A 22,275-nucleotide genomic window follows, 5' to 3' on the forward strand; every position below is an offset into this window, starting at 1 on the left:
TTTTTATTTTCATCATTTCCACTGCTTGTGTGTGGCTCAAAAATGTTCGTGAACACTCTTATTATTGTTTAAAGACATTATCAAAATGTCTTTGAAATTGTTACAGTTCTTTTAGATCTGTCCTATATTATGCTCTCAGTTGAAATACAATTTAAAAGCACATTTTCAGAAATTAAGAGCTTGAGTTCACAATATCATGTCTGTAGTGTCCTGTTGCAGAGTGTAGCAACTCTGAGTAAACACCAAGCTAAACCTTTGTCAAACAATACAGGAGTCAGAGTAGAGTTGACTTTTTACTCTTAGAACCTTCATTTGACAAGCGGTGAAAACTGTAATTGAAAAGAAATACAGAATAGAATAAATGATCATGTTTACATAAATATTGCCTCACAAACTAACTCAAAATATGACTTTACATAATTGTATTAGCCTGAGCAAAGAAAATGACCATCAAACAAATACCTCTTTTAACATGTACAAATCAATCATTGTGAAATACAAATAAAATAGTTCTGTTTTTTAACAACTACAGCCATTTATGCTTTTTTAACATCTTCATCATGGAGTTTAAACACTTACGGCGTTGCCTGAACAATATTCCCAAGTGGATGGCTGTGGATAAGCCTCAGAGCATGACCGCATGACACTCTCACTCTCAGAGCAGCCAAGAAGAGGAAGTAAACAGGAAATCAACCAATGCATGTAACCCAGCAGGAAGTGAGGTCATTAATAAGTTCACCTTCAAAATAAAATCTTCCCATTTAACATTTTTAACCTCTTCACTGTTCTTTGTAACTTAAAAGCATATAAATGGATAACTTTAAATGAAACATACAATATAAATGACATAAATGCCTTTTGAGGCGTCACACTCCCCGCCTGGCCTATGTGAGGTCACTGTGAATGTGAATGGGTACAAATGACTGTCCTTAAATTAGTCCTTAGGCAGAAGTAGAACCACTTCCGCAACTGGCCTCAAGAAAGTTCTAGCATCACCTTGGTCGGCTGTTTTGAGCTCAACCTTCCTCACATGTCCATCCTTCCCAGGAAAGGTTGCCCTAACCACAGCCAAGGGCCAGCAGTTGCGGACAGTCTGTTTGTCTCTGAGGAGAACCAAATCCCCAACTTGAAGGTTTCTGCGTGGCACTGTCCATTTTTGTCTTTGCTGTAGAGATGGTAAGTATTCTCGGCTCCAACGGGCCCAAAACTGGTTAGCGAGCGCTTGAACTTGCCTCCATTGTTTCGTGAAGAGGTCCTTGTCAATGAAATCTCCAGGAGGAGGTGGAACTCCTGATTTTTGTGTGAGGAGCATAGCCGGTGAAAGAATAAAAGGTTGGTGTGGGTCCGTAGACACAGGTAGGAGTGGACGTGCATTGATGATGGCTGTGATTTCTGCCATTAGCGTTGACAGTACTTCGTGAGTTAGGTGACTCTTCTGCTGCAAAAGCATTGAATCAAGGATCCTCCTAGCAACACCTATCATCCGTTCCCATGAACCTCCCATGTGGGAAGCATGTGGAGGTCCGAAGTTCCAGGTACATCCTTGCTTGCCAAGGTACCTCTGTACAGTATTGTCCATCTCCAGCTCCTTGCTAGCTCCAATGAAGTTGGTCCCGCAATCAGAATAGAGTTGCATTGCAGGGCCCCTGAGAGCAAAGAAACGTCTAAGAGCGTTTATACAGCTGGATGCGTCCATAGACTCAATCAACTCAATGTGGACAGCCCTTGAACTCAAACAACTAAACATCATGGCCCACCGTTTGCTCTCTGCCTGTCCTCCTCTGGTGCATCTGGTTACAACAGACCAAGGTCCAAAGACGTCTAGCCCAACATATGTGAATGGAGGGCAAACTTTGAGACGTTCCGGCGGTAAGTCAGCCATGCGTTGTTCTTCCAGTCTCCCACGCAGCCTCCGGCACATTACGCATTTGTGGAGGACTGAATTGATCAGTCGCTTACCACCCAAAATCCACAGTCCAGCTGCCCTTACTGCACCCTCAGTGAGATGTCGACCCTGATGTCTCACTTGCTCATGGTGATGTCGCACAAGCAGTAAGGAAATGTGACTGTCTTTGGGAAGGATTACTGGGTTCTTTTCTTCACATGTGAGTTGAGAATGTTTCAGTCTGCCTCCAACACAAATGAGGTTACTCTCCAAAGTTGGACTGAGTTTATGCAAAGGGCTGTTTGTGGGCACCGCTTTGTTTACTTGGAGAGCTGACCGTTCCTTGGCAAAGGCCGGCCTTTGTGCTGCTTGCAAAATGACACATTTTGCTTGAGCTATTTCATCCACATTACGAGGTAAGTGACACATATGCCATCCTGTACACCTGTTGTTCTGGTTTGACTGTTTGTGAGATCTTGCCATATGGATAAGAAATGCCACTGCTCGCAGTAGAGATGTAAAGGTTGAGAAACGATGAAAACGGTCAGGGTTAAGTACAGGTTCCTCCAGCTGAGTAGTGTAGGTGTGTACCTGTGGTCGAATCTCTGAGTCATTGCCTGGGTCAATGAGCTCAAACTTCTCACCAGTTTGTGCTGTTTCTGCAGATAACTGATGCAGGAATGAAGGTCCAGTGAACCACGAACTTTGTGCAAGATGGGATGCAGGTAAAGATCTGGATGCATGGTCTGCAGGGTTTTCGTCCGTGCGTACATAATGCCATTGTTCTGGTCTGGAAGACTGCCGGATACGTTGAACTCTGTTGTGGACATAAGTGTAGAAGCGTTTTGTTGTATTATAAATGTACCCCAGCACAACCTTACTGTCCGTGTAGAACCTGACAGCATCCAATTTCAGATCCAGCTCCTCTCGGATAAGATCCGCCATTTCTACTGCAAGGACAGCAGCGCAGAGTTCGAGCCTCGGGATGGTGGGTTCAGACTGGGGTGCTAATTTGGCTTTGCCCATAACAAATCCTACCTCCACTTTGCCATCCTCCTGACTGGCTCTCAAGTAGGCGATGGCCCCAATGGCCATGGTCGAGGCATCCGAGAATACACACAACTCTGTGTGCACAGCTTTGGTGAGTGAGGCTGATGCATATGCACGTGGCACATGAAGCTCCTTTAGGACTTGAAGAGAATCTCTCCAGGTTTCCCATTTCTTCAGCTTGTCTTCTGGGAGAGGTATATCCCAGTCATTCAACTCCGAAGTAAGTTCCCTAAGAAGGGCTCGTCCCTCGATTGTGACAGGTGCCAACATACCCATAGGATCAAAAACACTGTTGACAGTGGAGAGGACACCACGTCGGGTGAAAGGTTTGATAATAGCTGATGCAGAGAATGTGAATGTATCTAATTCAATCTCCCACAGCAAGCCCAAGCTGCGCTGCATAGGTGGTGTCTCGCCACTCAAATCCAGATCTTTGATGAGTGGGACACAATCTTCTGGTGGGAAAGCTCCAGTGACTGCTGGACCGTTTGACACAAACTTGTGCAAGCGCAGGTTTGATTCAGCAAGTGAAGCCTGAGTTCGTTGGAGAAGGTTGATAGCTTCCACTTCAGATGGGAGAGACACCAAGCCATCATCAACATAAAAGTGCCTTTCCACAAACTTCACCGTGTCAGTACCATACTTCTCTGCACCTTCGGCAATGGCTCTTCGCAGACCATAGATAGCCACAGCTGGGGATGGTGAGTTGCCGAAAACGTGGACCTTCATTCGGTAGTCGATAACTGCCTTTTTGGGGTTGTTGTCCTCATGCCACAAAAACCGGAGGAAGTTGCGGTGATTTCCATGAACCAGAAAACAGTGAAACATTTGTTGAATGTCAGCGAGGATTGCTACTCTCTCTTTTCGGAAGCGTAGAAGGACACCCAAGAGAGAATTGTTGAGGTCGGGTCCAGTCAGAAGCACATCGTTGAGTGAGACCCCACAGTACTGAGCGCTGGAATCGAAAACCACCCTGATTTGGTTGGGCTTTTGTGGGTGGTATACCCCAAATGATGGAAGAAACCAGCACTCTTCATCTTCCCTCAAAGGTGGTGCCACCTCTGCATGACCATTGGCAATGATCCTCTCCATGAATGCCACATATTGTTTCTGCATCTCAGGTTTCCTCCTGAATTGGCATTGCAAGGATTCAAACCTCTTAACCGCATGTTCTTTATTATTCGGCAAACGTCGCCGTGGCTCCTTGAACGGCAATGGAGCCACCCAACTGCCGGTGTCATCTCTGTAGACATTTCTGTCCATGATCTCTAGGAAGAGAATATCTTCTATTGATGGGGCAGGTTTGTTATCATGTTCAGTTTGGTTAAACACTGTGTGCCCTAGCAACCTCTCTGGTGTTTTGTTGGGCTTGCTGAAGCTTGGTTGTGTTTCTTTGACATGCATGACACTCGCACAGGGCTGAAATATGGAATGGCGACCACTGTCTAGCACATGGGTCTTGAATGTGTCAACCGTTGGCTTATGCACGTTACCTAGACACACCTCCCCTATCACCACCCAGCCCAGATCGAGACGTTGTGCAAAGGGAGCGTTATGTGGCCCATTAACTTGCTGCCTGACCTTGTGTGCTCTGAGCACGTCTCTTCCGAGGAGCAGGAGTATCTCTGCTTCTGGGTCCATATCGGGAATGTACTTGGCTATATGGTGGAGATGTGGCTGATGCAAAGCTGCACCTGGTGTTGGGATTTCAGCTCTGCTGTTGGGAATTTCAGAACACTCAAGGAGTGCTGGAAGAGGTATGAGAACTTTGCCATCCAATGACTCTATCTGGAACCCTTCTGCCTTCCTGCCGTAAGTTTCGATGATGCCGGAGCATGTTCTGAGATGGTATAAGAGTGGTTTGTTCTCAACACCAAACAGCTCAAAGAACTCTGGCCTGGCTAAAGAGCGATTGCTCTGATCATCCAGGATTACATAAGCTTTTATTGCTTTCTGTTTTGAACGTTTGGGGTAGACCTTTGCAAGGCAGATCTTAGAACAAGAACGACCCCACTGGCCAGGGCCACAAACCTCTGTACAGCTGGTTGTAACATCGGCCACACCAGAATGATCTTCTCTCTCCCCGCCGTTCTCTTGTGGCGGTGGAGGAGCTTTAGTAAATTGAGGTTGTGAGCCAGGGTGCATGGCTGTATCATGATGGATACTTTCACAAACTAAGCATTTCACGGAAGAGTTGCAGTCTTTAGCAACATGTGAAGTTGAAGAACAACACTTGAAGCATACTCCTTTCTGTTTTAGAAAGGCCTTCCTATCCTCAATGGGCTTGTTTCTAAATGTCCTACATTTTTTAAGCGGATGAGGTTTATTGTGCAACGGGCAGTTCTGACTAGGGTCGTTGTTGAATGTAGAAACATCTGTTTTGTGGACTGTGATAGACTTGGTGGTGTTAAAGCTCTTTACTGGTAATCTTTCGGGTTTCGTGGAGTTTGCATCGTTGCCTTGCCGAATAAAGCTAGGGTCATTTCGTTTCTTTGCCTCATGACACACAAAGTCACAAAAGTAACTAAATGGAGGGAAGCGACCGTTGTTCTCCTCTTTGAAACCCGACCCAGATGACACCCACTTCTCTTGGAGCCCATATGGAAGCTTGTCTACTATGGGTCCAATACCTCTTGAGGTGTCTAGATACGTCAGCCCGGTGAGAAATCCATCCTCCTTGGCGCCTTGTATCTCCGTGAGCAAATCTCCAAGTTCACGTAATCTGACGTGATCCTTGGCCGTAATTTTTGGAAAACTGTCGAGTCTCTGGAACAATGACTGCTCAATTATCTCAGGGGCACCATAGCAGTCATTCAACCTCTCCCATGCCTTGTGGAGAGACAAACTTGCATTGTTCACGTACACTGAACGTATGCACCTTATTTGTTGGCCAGACTCTTTCCCTAACCATTTGGTCATGAGGTCTAATTCTTGTGTTTCTGTAAGTTGAACTTCAGCCACAGCATTAATGAATGAGGACCGCCATGCACGATAATTCTCTGGCTTATCGTCAAATTGGTACAGTCCTGAGGCAACAAGATCACGTCGCGCCATATACTGTGCCAGAGGGTCTGGTGGTTGTGACACGTTCACTGGAAGCATTTTCCTGGGTGTTTGTGACTGAGCACCTGTATATGTGCGAGGGTCTGTCCTTTCGATTTCAGTCTTTGACTCAGCTCTGGTCAGTTTAGACAGGTTTTTTGAAGGTGGATGTGTCCCATCACCCATTTCAGGATTAGGCTTGCTCTTGCTATACTGGAATTCTGCTAAGCTTGCAGGTGGAAGCCATGTTCTGAAACTGTTTTGCGATTCAGGTTGGACAGATACCGGTTCAAAGGGAGACTGGTTGTGATCTTGAGAGTGAACATAGTCACTGATGCGTTGCAATCTAAGCCTCTCTTCTGACTCGGATTTCACATTTTCCACATTTCCATGCATTTCTGCTACATCTTCCAACACTTGTGCTTCAGCGACAGCTGCGTCTGCTTCACGATTTAATGTCAGCACTTCCAGCTCTGTATCAATTCTAGTGGCTTCCAACTGATTTTGAGCTTCTCTAGTTAGCCGTTCTGCTTCTCTAGCAGCCTTTTCAAGCTTTAATTTAGCCTCCTGACTAGCATACGATGCTCGTACCTTAGCAGCTTCTGCTTTAGCTCTGGCACGGGCTGCACTCACTGATGATGCTGATGTCACGTTGCTCCTGGTATTTGATACCGATGACTTGTTGCTGGCTGCCATCTCGACCACGTAGAAACATTGAGTGCGCCTTTTCACTGTAGTGTCCTGTTGCAGAGTGTAGCAACTCTGAGTAAACACCAAGCTAAACCTTTGTCAAACAATACAGGAGTCAGAGTAGAGTTGACTTTTTACTCTTAGAACCTTCATTTGACAAGCGGTGAAAACTGTAATTGAAAAGAAATACAGAATAGAATAAATGATCATGTTTACATAAATATTGCCTCACAAACTAACTCAAAATATGACTTTACATAATTGTATTAGCCTGAGCAAAGAAAATGACCATCAAACAAATACCTCTTTTAACATGTACAAATCAATCATTGTGAAATACAAATAAAATAGTTCTGTTTTTTAACAACTACAGCCATTTATGCTTTTTTAACATCTTCATCATGGAGTTTAAACACTTACGGCGTTGCCTGAACAATATTCCCAAGTGGATGGCTGTGGATAAGCCTCAGAGCATGACCGCATGACACTCTCACTCTCAGAGCAGCCAAGAAGAGGAAGTAAACAGGAAATCAACCAATGCATGTAACCCAGCAGGAAGTGAGGTCATTAATAAGTTCACCTTCAAAATAAAATCTTCCCATTTAACATTTTTAACCTCTTCACTGTTCTTTGTAACTTAAAAGCATATAAATGGATAACTTTAAATGAAACATACAATATAAATGACATAAATGCCTTTTGAGGCGTCACAATGTCCATTATTTGATTCTGTGCATCACTAAAGTTAGTTTTAAATTAAAAAAAATGTTTTAGGGGCAAATTTTCTTGGACAATTAAAATGTGATTAATCACGATTAATTAGAAAGGCTCAGATTAATTAGATTAATTTTTTATCAAGTCTCACACTTAATAAAACATTTTCTAGGATAGAATAGACAATTAATCCCACGGGAGGAGATTCACTTGCTACAGCAGCACATACACTTAGAGAAAAGGAAGAAGAAAAATAAGATTACAGGTAAACACATAGGCAATAAGTCAAGACAGTTTATGTTTATGTATTTAGCAGACGCTTTTGTCCGAAGCGACTTACAAGTGATAATCGGCATGTTGCCCTTGAGGCTAACAACAACAATAACAACAACTTGACATCAATCATGGAGAGGACGGAACAAAGGAGTGGACGGTAGAGGGGGGACGGGTGCAGGGAGGGTACTAGTTTAGCTTAATTTATATAGAACATTTCCTACACAAAGGCAGCTCAATGTGCTTTACAATAGTAAAGCAGTAAGCTATTATTGTGACATTCAACCACTAAAAATAATGAATAAAGAGAAAACTTGGGTTTCTATGCAGCATATATTATTATTATTATTATAGTATCTATTATAAAGCACATGCCAATTATCCCACAGCCCTGCCATGTCTGACATGATCTGTTTGGGACTGATGCACTGCTAAGCTCACAACACACTGCTGCCGTAATGCGCTGCAGACGCACCCAGTGTGAATTGAGAGTAAGAGCTACTATGGTTTTGTCATAACAGATTTTTTGTTGCAAAGAATCACAACTATATGCATTAAAAACACCTAAGGTGAAAATATTAGTCAAGTAAAAACAAAAAAATCAAGTTACATTTGCACGAACTGCTTTAAAGCAGTTTTAAAAGTGGATGTTTTGTCCTCTAATGGCTCGAGTGAAAAGTAAATTTTAAATCTGTTGCTATGTAAAAACTATGAATGCAAAAAATTCCAAATTTTTGATTTTTCTTAACATAATCAAGACTGATTAGTAACAAATGCCCCAGGCAAAAAAAATGTTTATTTTTAGAAAATACCTCAATTTTTGTTCTCATAAATTACAGCAATGACTGAGTATTCAAACTGGCACTTCAAGGGTTAAAAGCCTCAAAATGATTGAAATGTTTTTATGTTCGAGCAGCGCTGATGTTCTTCAACAGATCTATGAAAAAAAAAGCAAACAAATATTAATGTATACATTTTATAGCCACCTTTACAAGCAGACGTTTTTGTCCTCTGACTCTTTTGTATAACAATTAAGGTGAAGCCCGAGGGCTAAAACCTTTGCTGTTAAATTTGTTAGCATTAACACGTAACTGGCCCCACAATGTTAGCCGTTAGCTAATCAGTTTGATCAAAACTAATCTGTTTCTCCAAACTGAAATTATTCAGCTATCTGCAGCAGGTAAGATACTAATAATGCTGTTGTAGAGCGGGTAGTCCAGTAATCAGAAAGTTGTATGCTGCCGTTGTGTTCTTGGGCAAGACACTTACGGTAACCCACCTTGGTGGTGGTCGGAGGGACCGATGGTTTGCTTCCATCAGTGCACCCCAGGGCAGCCATGGCTCCAATGTAGATAATCACCAACAGCGCGTGTTGTAAAGCACCTTGGGGGGTTGTAGAACCCTAAGAAGGCGCTATAGAAATACAGGCCATCGTGCATAAACTTTGCACAAAGCGTTACTTCAGTTTAAGCTATCAAACACAACAAACTGTTTTTAATAACTAAATTGATTTAGAAACGTTTAACTGGAGCCATTTCAATTATAAACATAATCTTTTGTGTACAAATTCCATTCTGCATGTTTCATTAAAATCTTAATTTAGGTTTCTTATTGTAACACACTAAACATTTAAACACTGCTTGTTACGGTTTGCAAACCTGACATAATTGCCATTGAGCCATTTTGCAAAATTCGGAACCAGAGCACAGAGCTGAGGCGTCAAATAACCCATTCACTGTACATGATACGCTTTTCAAAGAGGCACCTGTCAGCCATGGCCAGCCTCGGTGTGATGATGGACAGAGGGCACGCTGCCCTGCAATGCAATGCATCAGCCACCAAGAGGGACTGCCTGCAGTGTGCTCCAGCAGGTACCAATGTCAGGATAAACAGGACTGGGACTAATAAAGAGAGTCAGCCGTGGGAGTCCTTGTAAACAGGTGGCGGACGTGGCAGCGACCAGGAGAGGAGAGACGAAAGAGACGAGCAGCATAATTCGATACGAGTCCGCAGGGAACAAGGGGAGGGTGGAGAGAGGAGGGAGGCAGCCAGCAGGGAAGGGGTAATAGAGTAGATGCACATGTGAGAGGACAGAGAAAAGGGGTGTCTCCAGCTCCCTCTCTTAGAAATGGCTGCTCTCTAAACATTTATCCTGTCAGACGACCTCACAGAGCTATTCAGAAAGGACGCAGGAAAGATCACTTATTTTATTATAAAAGTGTTTGATGCTACATCTGATGTGCATACACTGCAAACAGATTACATCAATCACATAAACATGGGCACTGACGATGCTAAACATCCATGTACATTATGTAATGATTTATGCAGTGCTGTGAAAAAGTATTTGCCCCCTTAAAAGATACTTGTCTAAATGTGTCAGATATTTATATATTTAGTATCAAACACAACCTGAGTAAATGTAAAACTAGGACTACAAGGAAAAAACACACAGACCAACCAAAGAAACCACCCTCTGTGTTAAATCATGAATGAATTTGTGATGCAAGACATTTTTGGCAAAGCCGAGTGACCACCAGACCTGTAGAACTAACAAATCATTTAAATAAAACTTGTCTGACAGTAAGAAGCCGGTTAAAAGATTTCAACAATGTGTCCTGTTGTTCAATAAAATATAGAACACCAACATCCTCATCAGCGGCTCCACCTGGCCATTTCCAAGTCCATACCCCAGTTCCTCCATTGGTTCCTGAAATGGTCCAAAAAATAAACCTATTTGCCCGATGAAAGATGCATGCGCATGCCAGGAAGGTCCGGCTGTTCCAGTTGTGGAAACAGGCCTAGTGATTCATATCACACTGAACAACAACAAAAAATAATAATAATGTTGTGGGAAAAAAACTGTCAGTGATGAAAAATTTACTTATTTAAAAATAAATAAATAAATAAAACCATCAGCGCAAGAGTCATGCATGGTGGTGGCAGTGTGATGGTGTGGGGCTGTTTTGCTGCTTTAGGACCTTCACCAGAAAATCCTGAAGGAAAATGACTGACCTTTGACCTTAAACATGTTGTTAATGCTGGAAAACTGTCTGATGTAGCTTAATAAAACAATTCTAAAAGGAAAAATGGGTATAAAATGAAAATCGCCCTTTGCTGCCACCAGGGGTGTTACAACTAATTAGTAGGTTTTGAGGTTATTTACCATTTCACATCAAACCCTGTGAGTTTAAAACGCATTTTATTAACTCGATAATTAACATCAGATTTTATAAACTTCATTCTGAATTCACTCAGTATATCTTGAAAGTTAAATTCTGTTTCCTGAAAAACATTCAAGTGCAACAAAAACTGTGAGGCGGCAAATACGTTTTTCTCAGCACTGCTAACACAATTAGCCGCAGCAGCCAGAAGTACAATTTCACAGTTTATCTCAACATGCAGAAGTAAACTAGCGCATCAAATCATTCCGCTGCAACAGCGTGATCTAACGGCGTAACAACAAGCAGGAGCTGAATGCACCGAAGGAGCTAATTAGCACTTCATTAGCCAATCTTGAAGGCGTTGCTGTGGTCGCTTCCTGCTGCAGCGCAATCACTGCTGCGTGCAGTTGGCTGATCTGAGCACTGCTGCTGGGTTCGCCTTACCTTATGGCTTAATGAGGCCCCACCAGGAGTTACTTACATACTGTATGATATCTAATAGCATCGTAAAGGGGCTTTACTATTTTTAGTGCGTGCATGCAAAAGGTGGCTCTTGTTCAAAGCAGGTGAAGTGAGCTGTTTTTCTTCCCGTCCTCCTGTTCACCGGTGACTGATGAGTCGTGCTGTTTGTAGCTAAGAGACGGCGGCGCCAGGTGTTCAGATGGCAGTGGCAAAAAGAAAGATCTGGATCAGCGGCATGACCTTCAGAGTTGAAAGGTCTGCAAGGACGGCCTGCAGGATGAAAGCAAACACAAATGAGACAGCCCACGCTCCCCGCCCTGGCCTTATAGAATCACTAGATGTTTAAATTTAGGAACCCTATCGTGTTCAACGCGTCAAGACGGAGGTTCTAAATTTAAGACAAGGAGTGGCGTGTTATATCTTTCCTCAAGCAAGGCAGTTGGAAGATGAGCGAGCAAAATGTGCCTCTGCCAGAAGAGAGGGAAGGGGCAACAAGGGGCAAAGGGTGAGGAATTCACGAGAACCGTGATAGTGGTTAATGCAGCACTGCTGCAGCTTCTCTTCAATGCAAGTCCAACAGCAAAAAAAAAAAAAAAGTGTGTTCCCTTTAAGATGTTGGGACCTGTAGGTGGTGGGCCAAGACACGTGCTGGGGTAAGAGGGTGTAGGCCCCTAAGACATTCAGGAGACTGGGTTACTGGAACTGGTTCTCGGTGTCTATTTACAGCCTTCCATAAGTATGACAGACGGGAGGTAGGGGGGAGAGAGAGTGGACTCCAAGTGTCAAACACACCTGTAAACACACTAAAATCACATGTGTGAGAGACAAACCTCAGCTGAAGCCAGTGACGTCACCTCCATCAGGTTCTCAGCACGGAATGCAAACACAGCAGCTGCAAGAACTGAAGAAAATAAAGGACATAATGACAATGAATTGGTCAAAAATGACTATTAAGTGTCTAAAAGTTTGTGGACGTGTCAGAATTGAGTGTTTTTCTTACCTGCAACCACCTCCAGCGAATCGTAACCGAGGATCCGATCCCAAAGCAGCAGCAGCTGATCAGTGGAAAGGTAACCGGAGAAGGCCCGCACCATCCACTTAAAAGCTATACGTAAGCTGAGGACAAAGACATCACACCTGCCTCTAAAAACAGACGTTCTGCACTGACTTTCATTTAAGACTCCATGAGTGAGGGAGAGCTGCGCCTCGAGCCGCAGACACTAGAGGGCAGTAGCTCATAAGTTTAAAGCTAGAACAACACCAACACTGACACATGGATGCAAGAAATGGCACCAAACACATTAAAAATCCTCTTTTCTTGCTGTTTCAAACTTTGCATGAAGGACAAATAGGATACATTATCTATGAGAGACATTTTCACTCTAACGCAACAAGAAATGGAGACAACACTTTCCAGGGGACTTTACTGGTGCTCTGCGTACTAGAAGCAGATGGTCTTGGAACTGAAACAGCTTTAAAACTAGAGGTGCTGAAAAAATCCATTCAAGTCTGAATCGGGATTCTTATTTAAAAAGATTCTGAATCGATTCCAAGAACTGAAATATTTGGCATGTTGCAGGTTTGAGATGCACTTTTTTGGTCTTTGTTAGGAGAGTCAGTACTCTGTATACTTTTGTGGTCCCATAAACTGAGATGATTTATGTTTGAATCTGCTGATAAGAGGGCACTAGAATGTAATTTTTTCCGTACTCAGAAATTTGAGATATTCTCATATTTATTTTCTAAGTAGATAAATGAGTACTCAGGATTACTCCTGTAACTTGTTTCTACACATACTTGAAAAGTATTTGACCGTATTACTTTCAAAGCTACTGTTAGGTAACTACAGATTTGTTATATTTTACAAGGTAAGCAAAAATAAACGTTGCCTTTTGGTCAAAATATTGTTTCTGTTTACAGTTTTAGAATCACTTTATTTTACATTGTAAATTTGTATTTTTGGAGCATGACCAGTTAAAAACATCCCATAGCTTTAACTAACTTGTACAACAAAGTAGTTCATCCTGGAGCTGACACTCTTTGTTAATACTGATTGTGAATCGATTTAAATTGAAAATTGAGAATCGATTCTGAATCGAATCGGCACCCCAAGAATCGGAATCGAATCAAATCGTGAGTTGCTCTAAGACTCACATCCCTAATTAAAACACTTTAAAAACGTGTCAGTTGTTGTGATTGTTTGGATTAAAACCAAAAATCCTAATTATTTGCATAGATGGTCTAAGCAGTGCCAGTGCGCCGCCCTACTCCTGCTCCATACGGGACCGCTAAGGATGGTTAGGGTTGGAACTCACGGCTGAGCTCCGATCTGTCGAAGGTGGTAGAAGAGCTGAGGCAGGTGCGTCTGGAGCAGCCGCTCAAACTGAAGACACAGGGACACTATACCCTACAGGGACACATACCCAACGAAATAAAGTTCAGACATGCTTGTTGGAGCCTTTTGAGAGGCATCGTGCACGAGACGCTTTACCGAAGTAGAAGATGAGATGGAGTGCAGCCTGAAGAAGTAGCGGATGTACATTTCCCGGAAGATGTTGTACAGGGTGGACGGCTCGTTGTACAAGAAACACAAGGGAGCCACTGAGGGGCAAACGTCCACAAACACACGCTTATACATTCTTTTTTTTCTTGTTTATTTCAGAAAAAGCAGAAACACATACTCACCGTACATGGAAAAGCCATGAAAAGGGATGACACCTGTTCAAACAAGCGTTATTAGTGAGCTTCATGATAAACGGAACAAGGACGTGAATATCTAAATGTGAGCTCACCGTTGGGAGGATAAACGACAACGTGCTCCTCCTCGCCCACTTTTCCACCACAAAGACAAAAAAAGGCAGTGATACACAAGATTTAGACCAAAACGTCTGGCTTTATGTCTCCCACGCCTCGACAGAAAGATGTCTTCATACAAGAGTAAACAGATGGTGGGGAGAGTTATCGGATCTCACCGTGGATGAAGGATTTGGGAGGAGTGGCGCTGTTGTACTTGAAGTGCTCCAGGACAGCTGTGTCTCTGGAGAAACACAGCAAGACCTGAGAATACACAGAGCTGGTGTTAGATGTCTAAGATGGGCTGAAGATGGGTTTAAAGCTGGAAAAGGCCCAGAAAAAATAAAATCCATAAGATGTTGTCTGACCCGTAAAAGGAGCTCCGAACTTCCCTGTGATGTCTCAAACTAGTCAATCATTTTTTTCTTTACATTTTCTTTCTAAGAAACCAGAACTTCATTAGACTGGTAGGCTTTCTACATCCAATCCAATCCAATCCAATTTTATTTATAAAGCGCATTCACAAGGCATTACAACCAAACAAGGCGCTGTACACTAAAAATGTTGGTTAATTAAACAGGCGTTATATAAACATGTCGAACACAGATAAAAGATAAAAAGGAAATACAAGAAAATTCCCAAAAATAACAACTAAAAATCATTAAGACACAGGGTGAAGTAAAAATAGGAAAAAAAAAAAAAAAAAAAAAAAAAACAGACCTTACATATGAAATGTAAGGTCTGGCCGCGACTAGGGATGCACCGATCAGGTTTATTGCTACCGATCACCGATACCGATATCAAAGAATGCTGATCACAGATACCGATCGCTGATACTGATCACGTGGATTGGCCAGAAATTTTCTACAACATTATAATGAGTGCTACAAACTACATAATCTGGGATTAAAGGAAATGTAACCTAATCTAAAATGGTCTGTTGATCGGTCTGCTTTGATCCATTTTGAAAACTCCGACCAAAACCGATAGGGGCGCTATCGGCCGATTGGGATCAAATGCCGATCCATCGGTGCATCCCTAGCCGCGACCCTTGGACAGAGCTCAGTCGTGGCGGTTGAATCTATGGTTGTCTTTCAAATAGTCTCTGCACGCAATTGGACAGCGCTAGAACCAGTCAGAGCAATGAACAATGTGACGTATTCACATAAATCAGTCATCGCGGCAGTCCGCCATACACCGTCAAAGAAAAAGAAAATGAATCCTTTCTAAAAATTAAGGACTTCAGTACCTCTATCTGCTTATGTCTCCAAAGCCCTTTTTTACAAAACAGTGCCGTCAATTTGCCACAACGCCGTGGCGGCATCAGGGACTCTTAGGTCATTTATAAGATCAGACCGTGGCGGTAACGTGACGCAATCATGGCAATTTTATAAAAGATTAGGTGATGGCGACATAAGGGGTTGTGGGGGGCGGTCTCTGCGCTGCCGCAGACTTCCGTTTATCTTGGACATACAGTAACTTGCTTTTTATTGCGATTGAAGCCGTGATTGTTAAGTTTTTTTTAACCAGCAGCTCCTAAAGGTGTCTGTCCCCATCAGTCCCTGTGCAGTCTCTGGTGATCTGAGCTTCAGTTCTAACAGAGAGGCTCGTGGAGCGCTGCGGCGCTCCAGTTTGCCATCTCAGCTGATTTTGTTCAAAAAACAAACCTTATTTCCTGTGTTTACTTTCATTTTCAATACATTTGCCAGCCGGAGTTTAGCAATAACTCCCCACATCATCATGACACCTGCCTCTGTTGCGCCAGGGCACATACGACAGACCATTACTGCAATATCACGACCAAGCGAGGCGGAACGAATGCCGCAAAATTTCGTGCAACGACATGCCGGCATGGCGCGTTTATAAGACATACCATTGCGGTAATATTACGCCAATTTACCGTCATGGTGTGTCTTGTAAAAAGGGCTAAAGAATTCCAAATCATCCGAAGTTGATGCCAACGTTCTGCCGTAACGGCTCTAAGCCTGCCCAATGTCTCCCCACAAACATAGAGCACTGTGATTGGCCCAGCCACAACCGTGCCAATGGTAGACCTGCTGAGGCTACAATGGAGCGTGGCTAGACTGACCTGTGGAGCTACTGCTGCAGTCGGTCTAGATTTCTAGGCTGAGAATTTCCTATAATCTTTAATCAACAAGTTCTTCAGTTTGTGAAAGCCTTAGAAACTTCTTCTTTTCTAAAACTGGTGTACTTCCTTTGAAGCCTGTCCCCAGGTGAACACATTTTGAAAACCACAGATAAATGTGACTGTGATGGGAAGAGCTCACAGGTATAAGGTCATTTAGAGAAATGAGCATCCACTGGAGGCTTAGTTTGGTCTGCTTCCTAAATCCCCAGCTCCAGGTGGCCAGCTTTAATAGAATTCTTCTTTAAGAAAAAGCAAGGTTGCTCAAGGCCGCCGCCACCAGAACTAATGAAAAGGACATTAGCCACATTATCCGCTGCCTACAAGCAATAAGGCTGCTGCGGAAAAAGCCTAGGTACTGGTATTTATGACGTGGAGAGAAAATGAAATCAGTGTACCATTCTGAGGCCAAGTTGTGTGTTATGTGACTGAGGGAGTCCACGATCAGCTTTGTTCAGGATGACAACTGACAGCGCAAAAGCCTCATGATTGTCCCAATTAGCGATAAAGTCTCGCTCTAATTTAACATGGAGGGTGTAGTGAGGTCGGTATCCTCTATGAAGAGGGATTTAGGCACAGTTCACATGGTAGGTTTTTAAAATTTGTGCTGTGCTGGAGCGAACGGCTGATTGGCTGTTCCTGCTGACGGCCCTCTTCTTCATCACTGGTCCGGCTGTGTTTAACCAGTAATTGCTCTAAGTGGCTGCACCGGTGGGTGCCACTTCAGAAGAGATGTGACTGATCAGAGGGAGCACCTCTGGGAGGTTTTACCTGTGCAGCATTTTTTGGTGAGGCCTTTTGGTGGCTGACTTTAACATAAAAACACTCTTAAAATCACACCATGTGTGATAATGTCCTTATGTTGCGTTCCCAGGGGCCGGACCGTAACAACGTGAAATTGACCAGGTCATAAAAAGTTAGTCTCTTTTACACGACAGGGAAAATTAGCATTGATGGATTTGCCTATTTTGGCATGCAACCGTATAAGGTTGCATTGATTTTGCAGCCAGGATAGAGCAGAGTGTGGTAGGCTAGTAGAAGCTAAACGTTAGCATTAGCAACTCCAGAACATGGTGAAGTAGCTATTTGTTGTTTATTTGAGGAGATAAAACATCAATGTTGCCTTATTTTCTATGGCACGGTATGGGGGCCAAAATTAAGACTACTGCCCAGCAGCAGGAGGCTATATAAATTCCGAAGCAAACTACTGATCTGATTAATGATTAGCTGGCACCGGTAACTGAGAGGCTGGCGCTGCTTACTGAGGAATAGCACCTTTACCGGCATTATTACTAGATACGCTAGGGACTAGCAGCCCACGGCTGGTCATTGACTGGTTCAAAAACTACCTCTGCTGTCTATTAGCATGGATAGGCTAGCGTTAGCCTGGACGGGCTGGTGTTGGCATTGGAGAAGCTAGCCATTAGCGTGCCTAGGCTGGCCACTAGCTGGATTTCCTACCTCCTCGACGGACCATTGGCATGGATAGGCTGGCGTTAGCATCGGAGAGGCTAGCCATTAGCGTGCCTAGGCATGCTACTAGCTGGATTTCCTACCCCCTTGACGGACCTTAAGCATGGATAGGCTAGCATTAGCATCGGAGAGGGTAGCCATTAGCATGTCTCGGAGAGTCACTAGTCAGCTAGTGGCCAGCCTAGGCACGCTAATGGCTAGCCTCTCTGATGCTAACGCCAGCGTATCTATGCTAATGGTCTGTCAAGGGGGTAGGAAATCCAGCTAGTGGCCAGCCTAGGCACGCTAATGGCTAGCCTCTCCAATGCTAACACCAGCCCGTCCAGGCTAACACTAGCCCATCCATGCTAATAGACAGCAGAGGGAGTGTGTGAACCAGTCACTGCCCAGCCGAGGGCTACTAGTCCCTAGTGCAGGGATTCCCTAAGTGTGGTACGCGCACCCCTGGGGGAGCGAGAGCTGCCGCTAGGGGGTGCGCGAGGTGAAAAGTGTAATGGCTGCGGAGCTCAGAGAAGTCTGTCACATGTCACCATTAGCATAGCCAGAAACTCATTTGTGGGTGGGCCTAAGAAAAAGTAAGTGGGCCCGATAAATGTAACTGAAAACAAGTATATTGTGTGTGTGTGTGTGTGTGTGTGTGTGTGTGTGTGTGTGTGTGTGTGTGTGTGTGTGTGTGTGTGTGTGTGTGTGTGTGTGTGGGTGTGTGTGTGTGTGTGTGTGTGTGTGTGTGTGTGTCCTCCGCATGTGCCCTAGCTTCATAATAATAATGCGCCGAGCTTCAGCGCTCTGGCCTGCACACGCTAATAGCAAGATATGTTCCGTATTTGATCATTTTTAACAATGTTGGAGGAATCTGAAGGTGGTGAGTCATTCTGGCAGATTGTAATTAACACCCTGTCTCATGCAGGTGTTCTGACATTGTAAACCTCACACACAGAACATTATGGAGGATGTAACTAAATAAATCAAGAAATGATTCCCATCTGAGCATTTTAGCATTATTATATTATTATATTAGCACACTGACTGTGGGACAGCATTCTAAACGTGTCAGGCTATTAACAGCACCCTGAAGATCTGAAGTTCAGAGTGCGTCTGTCAGAGGTCAGACGCGTTCCAGCAGAACCATGGCTCACGGGTGCACATGTGAGCACATCTGGGCTGGGCAGAAGCAATTTTACAACATTGGTTTAAATAGCGCCAATAACGAGACGTGGTGACTGGAGCGGCTCGTGGAGCTGTGCCGCAAACACACACACACACACACAAATTCAATAAGCGCACGCTGCACGGCGTTGAGCTGCGCTGTGCCGTCAGACTGAAGGCGGAAATGAGCGCTGCCTCCTCCGTGATAAAAACTTTTAAGAGGTTTTATAACATTTTTCATTCAAGGTCAAATTAAGATATTAGCTTCTATTTTGGGATGACGTATTAAAGTCGGGTCCGCTCCAGCCAGTGACTCCGAACCTGACCACAACTCATGTTACTGCAGCATTTGTTGTTCCAGTCCGCGTGGCAGCGGATCGCAGATTCAGCCACACCATAAAACAGCAATAAGTCGGTCTGAGGCAAAAGTGAACCTCATGGCTATAGCTTTTCCATCTTTTCCCCTATAGACATTTGATTACGCACAAGTAGGTGACCAGTTCAAATTTACGCAGAGCAGAAGGAAGGAGAGCGCTCTGGGCACAGGTTAAACGTTCCTACTTTAAGAAAACAATTAAATTGCATTGTTTATGTGCTACCTGGGCACTCTAAATATTTAATTAAAATTAAATCAAAGGAAATTGTAATGGTATTGAATGTTTATTAATTACTATTTCAAAAATGAATGTGATGGGGAAAAAGGTCGATCATATTTTTTTAACCCTGTCTGTTTAGCTTGACGTCTGAGATATATATATATATATATATATATATATATATATATATACAAATATAGCCATGCCCTGATGTGGGGGCTGGGGGGTGCGTCGACATGGTCGGGACATAGAAGGGGGTGCGCGGCTAAATAAGTTTGAGAACCGCTGCCCTAGCGTATCTAGTAATAACGCCGGTAAAGGTGCTATTTCTCAGTAGGCAGTGCCAGCCTCTCAGTTACCGGCACCAGCTAATCATTAATCAGGTCGGTAGTTTGCTTCAGAATTTATATAGCCTCCTGCTGCTGGGCAGTAGTCTTAATTTTGGCCCCCATACTGCGCCATAATTTTCCCCAAGTAAGAATAGCAAACAACGGCAGCAACAGAGTACATTTGCATATCATCAATGTTGATGAGTCATTTTCCGCCTCCCACTTCTCTGATTAACTTCTACCTCCTGAAACAGAAGTGCCAGAGCTTTCATTCCACAGGAAACAACTCACGAGGCATTCATTCACCCTAGAGACCAAAGCCCACCATAATCATCCTGCCGTGTGATCTGGGTCTAAGTTGAAACATATGACACATTTTATTTATCCCTCTGATTTATTTCTAGATTTGTTGTTGTTTGATGAAATGATTCCTTTGCTTTTCTGACGACACTCTGCTTTGTTGAGCCAAGGTAAACATGAAGACGTTTGAGTCGGCCATTTTAATTCCGCCTCAGACAGCAAAAAGACTTTCCTTTCAATACACTTAAACACTTCTCAACAGGCGAACATGTGGCGTCTCCTTAAACATTCCTACAAAACTGAGCTTTGGTTTTCTTAGGATCTTTCTATCCTTTCTCACATCAGCTGACAAAAGTGGATTCTTGAACTATGGCGAGTCTGCCATTAGTCAATATTGACAGAAATGGCAGCTTTTTAGATACACCTAGCGAGGAGTACGACAAGCAAACATCTGCTGTGTAAACCTGTTGCCAAGTAGGTAAACATGTTTATCAACTGTGTCAAAGACAAATAGAGCATAGACTACCGGAGGAGCAATATCGCTGAGTCATAACTCTGTCTGGACCCACTGTGTAACATTAGATTACTATGACTGCTGTCATACTAAAAGCATCGTTAGTACTGGAAGACGTTTGGATGATTATCCAAAGAAACACGGTCTAATGTACACAAATGTTAATGAAAGCAGACAATTAAATCTAGAAATGACTTAAATTGCTGTGACAGCAAATGGTCCACCTTCATTACTTAGAACAGATGGTAATAGATGCTGCTGCAGTGAAACATGGAGGTCTACAACAGAGCTGACAAAAAGAAAGCAATCACTAAATTATACTGACAATAAACTGAGCTGAATATTTAGGCAGAGAGGAAGAGAGGCTACCTGATAGAGGAAATCTTCAAACACAAAGTAGTAGTCATCGTTACTGGCGGTGAGCTTCACATCCTGTTGGGTCAACACACAGAGTTTGTGTAAAGTCCTTCACGTGGAGCAGGAAAAAAGGTAGGCCGTCCCACCTTATAGATGAGGTTATCAACCAGCAGGTCATGTTGTATGACTCCAGCCTTTAGCTGTTCGTAATGCATCTCGTCCTGAAATAACAGATTTGAAATGTTTTATATTAGCAATGATTAAGGATCACATTCGGAACAGAAGGTGTTCAGATGTTTTTGAGTGTTTGCTAATAAAGTTTGAAATTTTCATTTGCATCATAAGATAGTTATTTGATCTAGTTTAGATAAACAGTGTCGTTTTGGCCGGATTGATATGCTAACGGCTAGTCACTGTGAAGTCAACATCATTGCTGCAATCTTAAAACATTGTCCGTCTCTAAAGTTTCATAGCATTCACACCATGATATAAATCATTATTCTGTGATAATTGTTTAGATAATCCTGCTTGAAGTGAACAAGGCTAACTGGAAATGTTCAGCTAGCTGCTGCTACTGCTAGTTACTGTCACAAGTCACTACTGTGTTTTTGTAAGCTTGAGCAAATATAATGAAAAACCCATGACAATACAAATGTTAGAGACAAAAGTTACAGTGGCTTTGATTCGTTTTAACCCTGTTGAGATTAGCGATGGGTACCGAATTCGGTACTTTTTAAGGTACCGACCGAATTTCACAGTACCAACTGAGCACCGATTCACGTCATTTGAAACGGTGCCTCGTTTCGGTACCCGTTCTTCATAATGAGAACTTGCCTAGACAGCTGCGCATGCGCAAGAGCGTTATGTCGTCGGTCGCTGCGAGCGAGTTGTAAACAGAGCAGCATGGTAGAAAGAACGCACGCTAAAGTTTGGGTCCACTTCACTAAATGTGATGGGTAACTGGGTGATGATGAAACCAGCGACAACGATCTAAGTGACACATCTTCATCTTAATCTGCTCCGGTAGGTAAATAAAATGTTTAAGATAACATTAGCTTGATATGTTGGCTTCCGTTTCGCTAATGGTGCATTCGCTTTCTCCTCGGAACTCCGAATTTCCAACTAGAAGAACATGAACGCACTCTAAAGTTTGGCTTCACTTTACTAAATGCGACGGGTGATTGGGTGAAGATGAGACCAGCAACAACGATCTAAGTGTGAGACATCATCGTTTTAATCTGCTCCAGCAGTTAAATAAACTGTTGAAGATAACGTTAGTTTGATATGTTAGTTTCCATTGCCACCACTGTTATCAGCTAATGGTGCGTTCTCTTTCTCCTC

General features: G+C 43.3%; 2 protein-coding genes across 3 annotated transcripts in view; both read right to left on the bottom strand.

Annotated features, from left to right (window-relative positions):
* Nucleotides 1-280: 280 nt before the first annotated feature.
* LOC129155175 (uncharacterized) lies at nt 281-7,203 on the bottom strand. Its single transcript, XM_070546713.1, has 2 exons — nt 7,088-7,203; nt 281-6,837 (listed from the first exon to the last, which is right to left on the bottom strand). Exon 2 carries the CDS (start codon nt 6,671-6,673, stop codon nt 935-937), a length of 5,739 nt encoding a protein of 1,912 aa, XP_070402814.1. The 5' UTR covers nt 6,674-6,837; nt 7,088-7,203; the 3' UTR covers nt 281-934.
* A 1,252-nt stretch (nt 7,204-8,455) lies between these two features.
* The window catches only part of tbc1d19 (TBC1 domain family, member 19), a 33,561-nt gene continuing 19,741 nt past the window's right edge, over nt 8,456-22,275 (bottom strand). Inside the window, exons 12-21 of one of the 2 annotated variants that reach the window (XM_015946848.3) lie at nt 21,081-21,155; nt 20,947-21,009; nt 14,253-14,337; nt 14,073-14,111; nt 13,966-13,998; nt 13,772-13,881; nt 13,596-13,687; nt 12,281-12,396; nt 12,111-12,181; nt 8,456-8,591 (exon numbers count right to left, since the gene is read on the bottom strand). In XM_015946848.3, the coding sequence (XP_015802334.1) occupies nt 8,583-8,591; nt 12,111-12,181; nt 12,281-12,396; nt 13,596-13,687; nt 13,772-13,881; nt 13,966-13,998; nt 14,073-14,111; nt 14,253-14,337; nt 20,947-21,009; nt 21,081-21,155 (693 nt within the window). In that variant the 3' untranslated portion in view covers nt 8,456-8,582. Of the gene's footprint in view, nt 8,592-11,330; nt 11,551-12,110; nt 12,182-12,280; nt 12,397-13,595; nt 13,688-13,771; nt 13,882-13,965; nt 13,999-14,072; nt 14,112-14,252; nt 14,338-20,946; nt 21,010-21,080; nt 21,156-22,275 lie in introns of those variants that run through there. The other variant, XM_015946847.3, reaches the window with a different exon arrangement.

This window comes from Nothobranchius furzeri, chromosome 2, assembly GCF_043380555.1.
Source record: "Nothobranchius furzeri strain GRZ-AD chromosome 2, NfurGRZ-RIMD1, whole genome shotgun sequence".
NCBI lineage: Eukaryota > Metazoa > Chordata > Actinopteri > Cyprinodontiformes > Nothobranchiidae > Nothobranchius > Nothobranchius furzeri.

Coding starts and splice junctions, on each gene's coding strand:
- LOC129155175 (XM_070546713.1), bottom strand. CDS start 6,673: ATGGCAGCCAGCAACAAGTCATCGGTATCAAATACCAGGAGCAACGTG.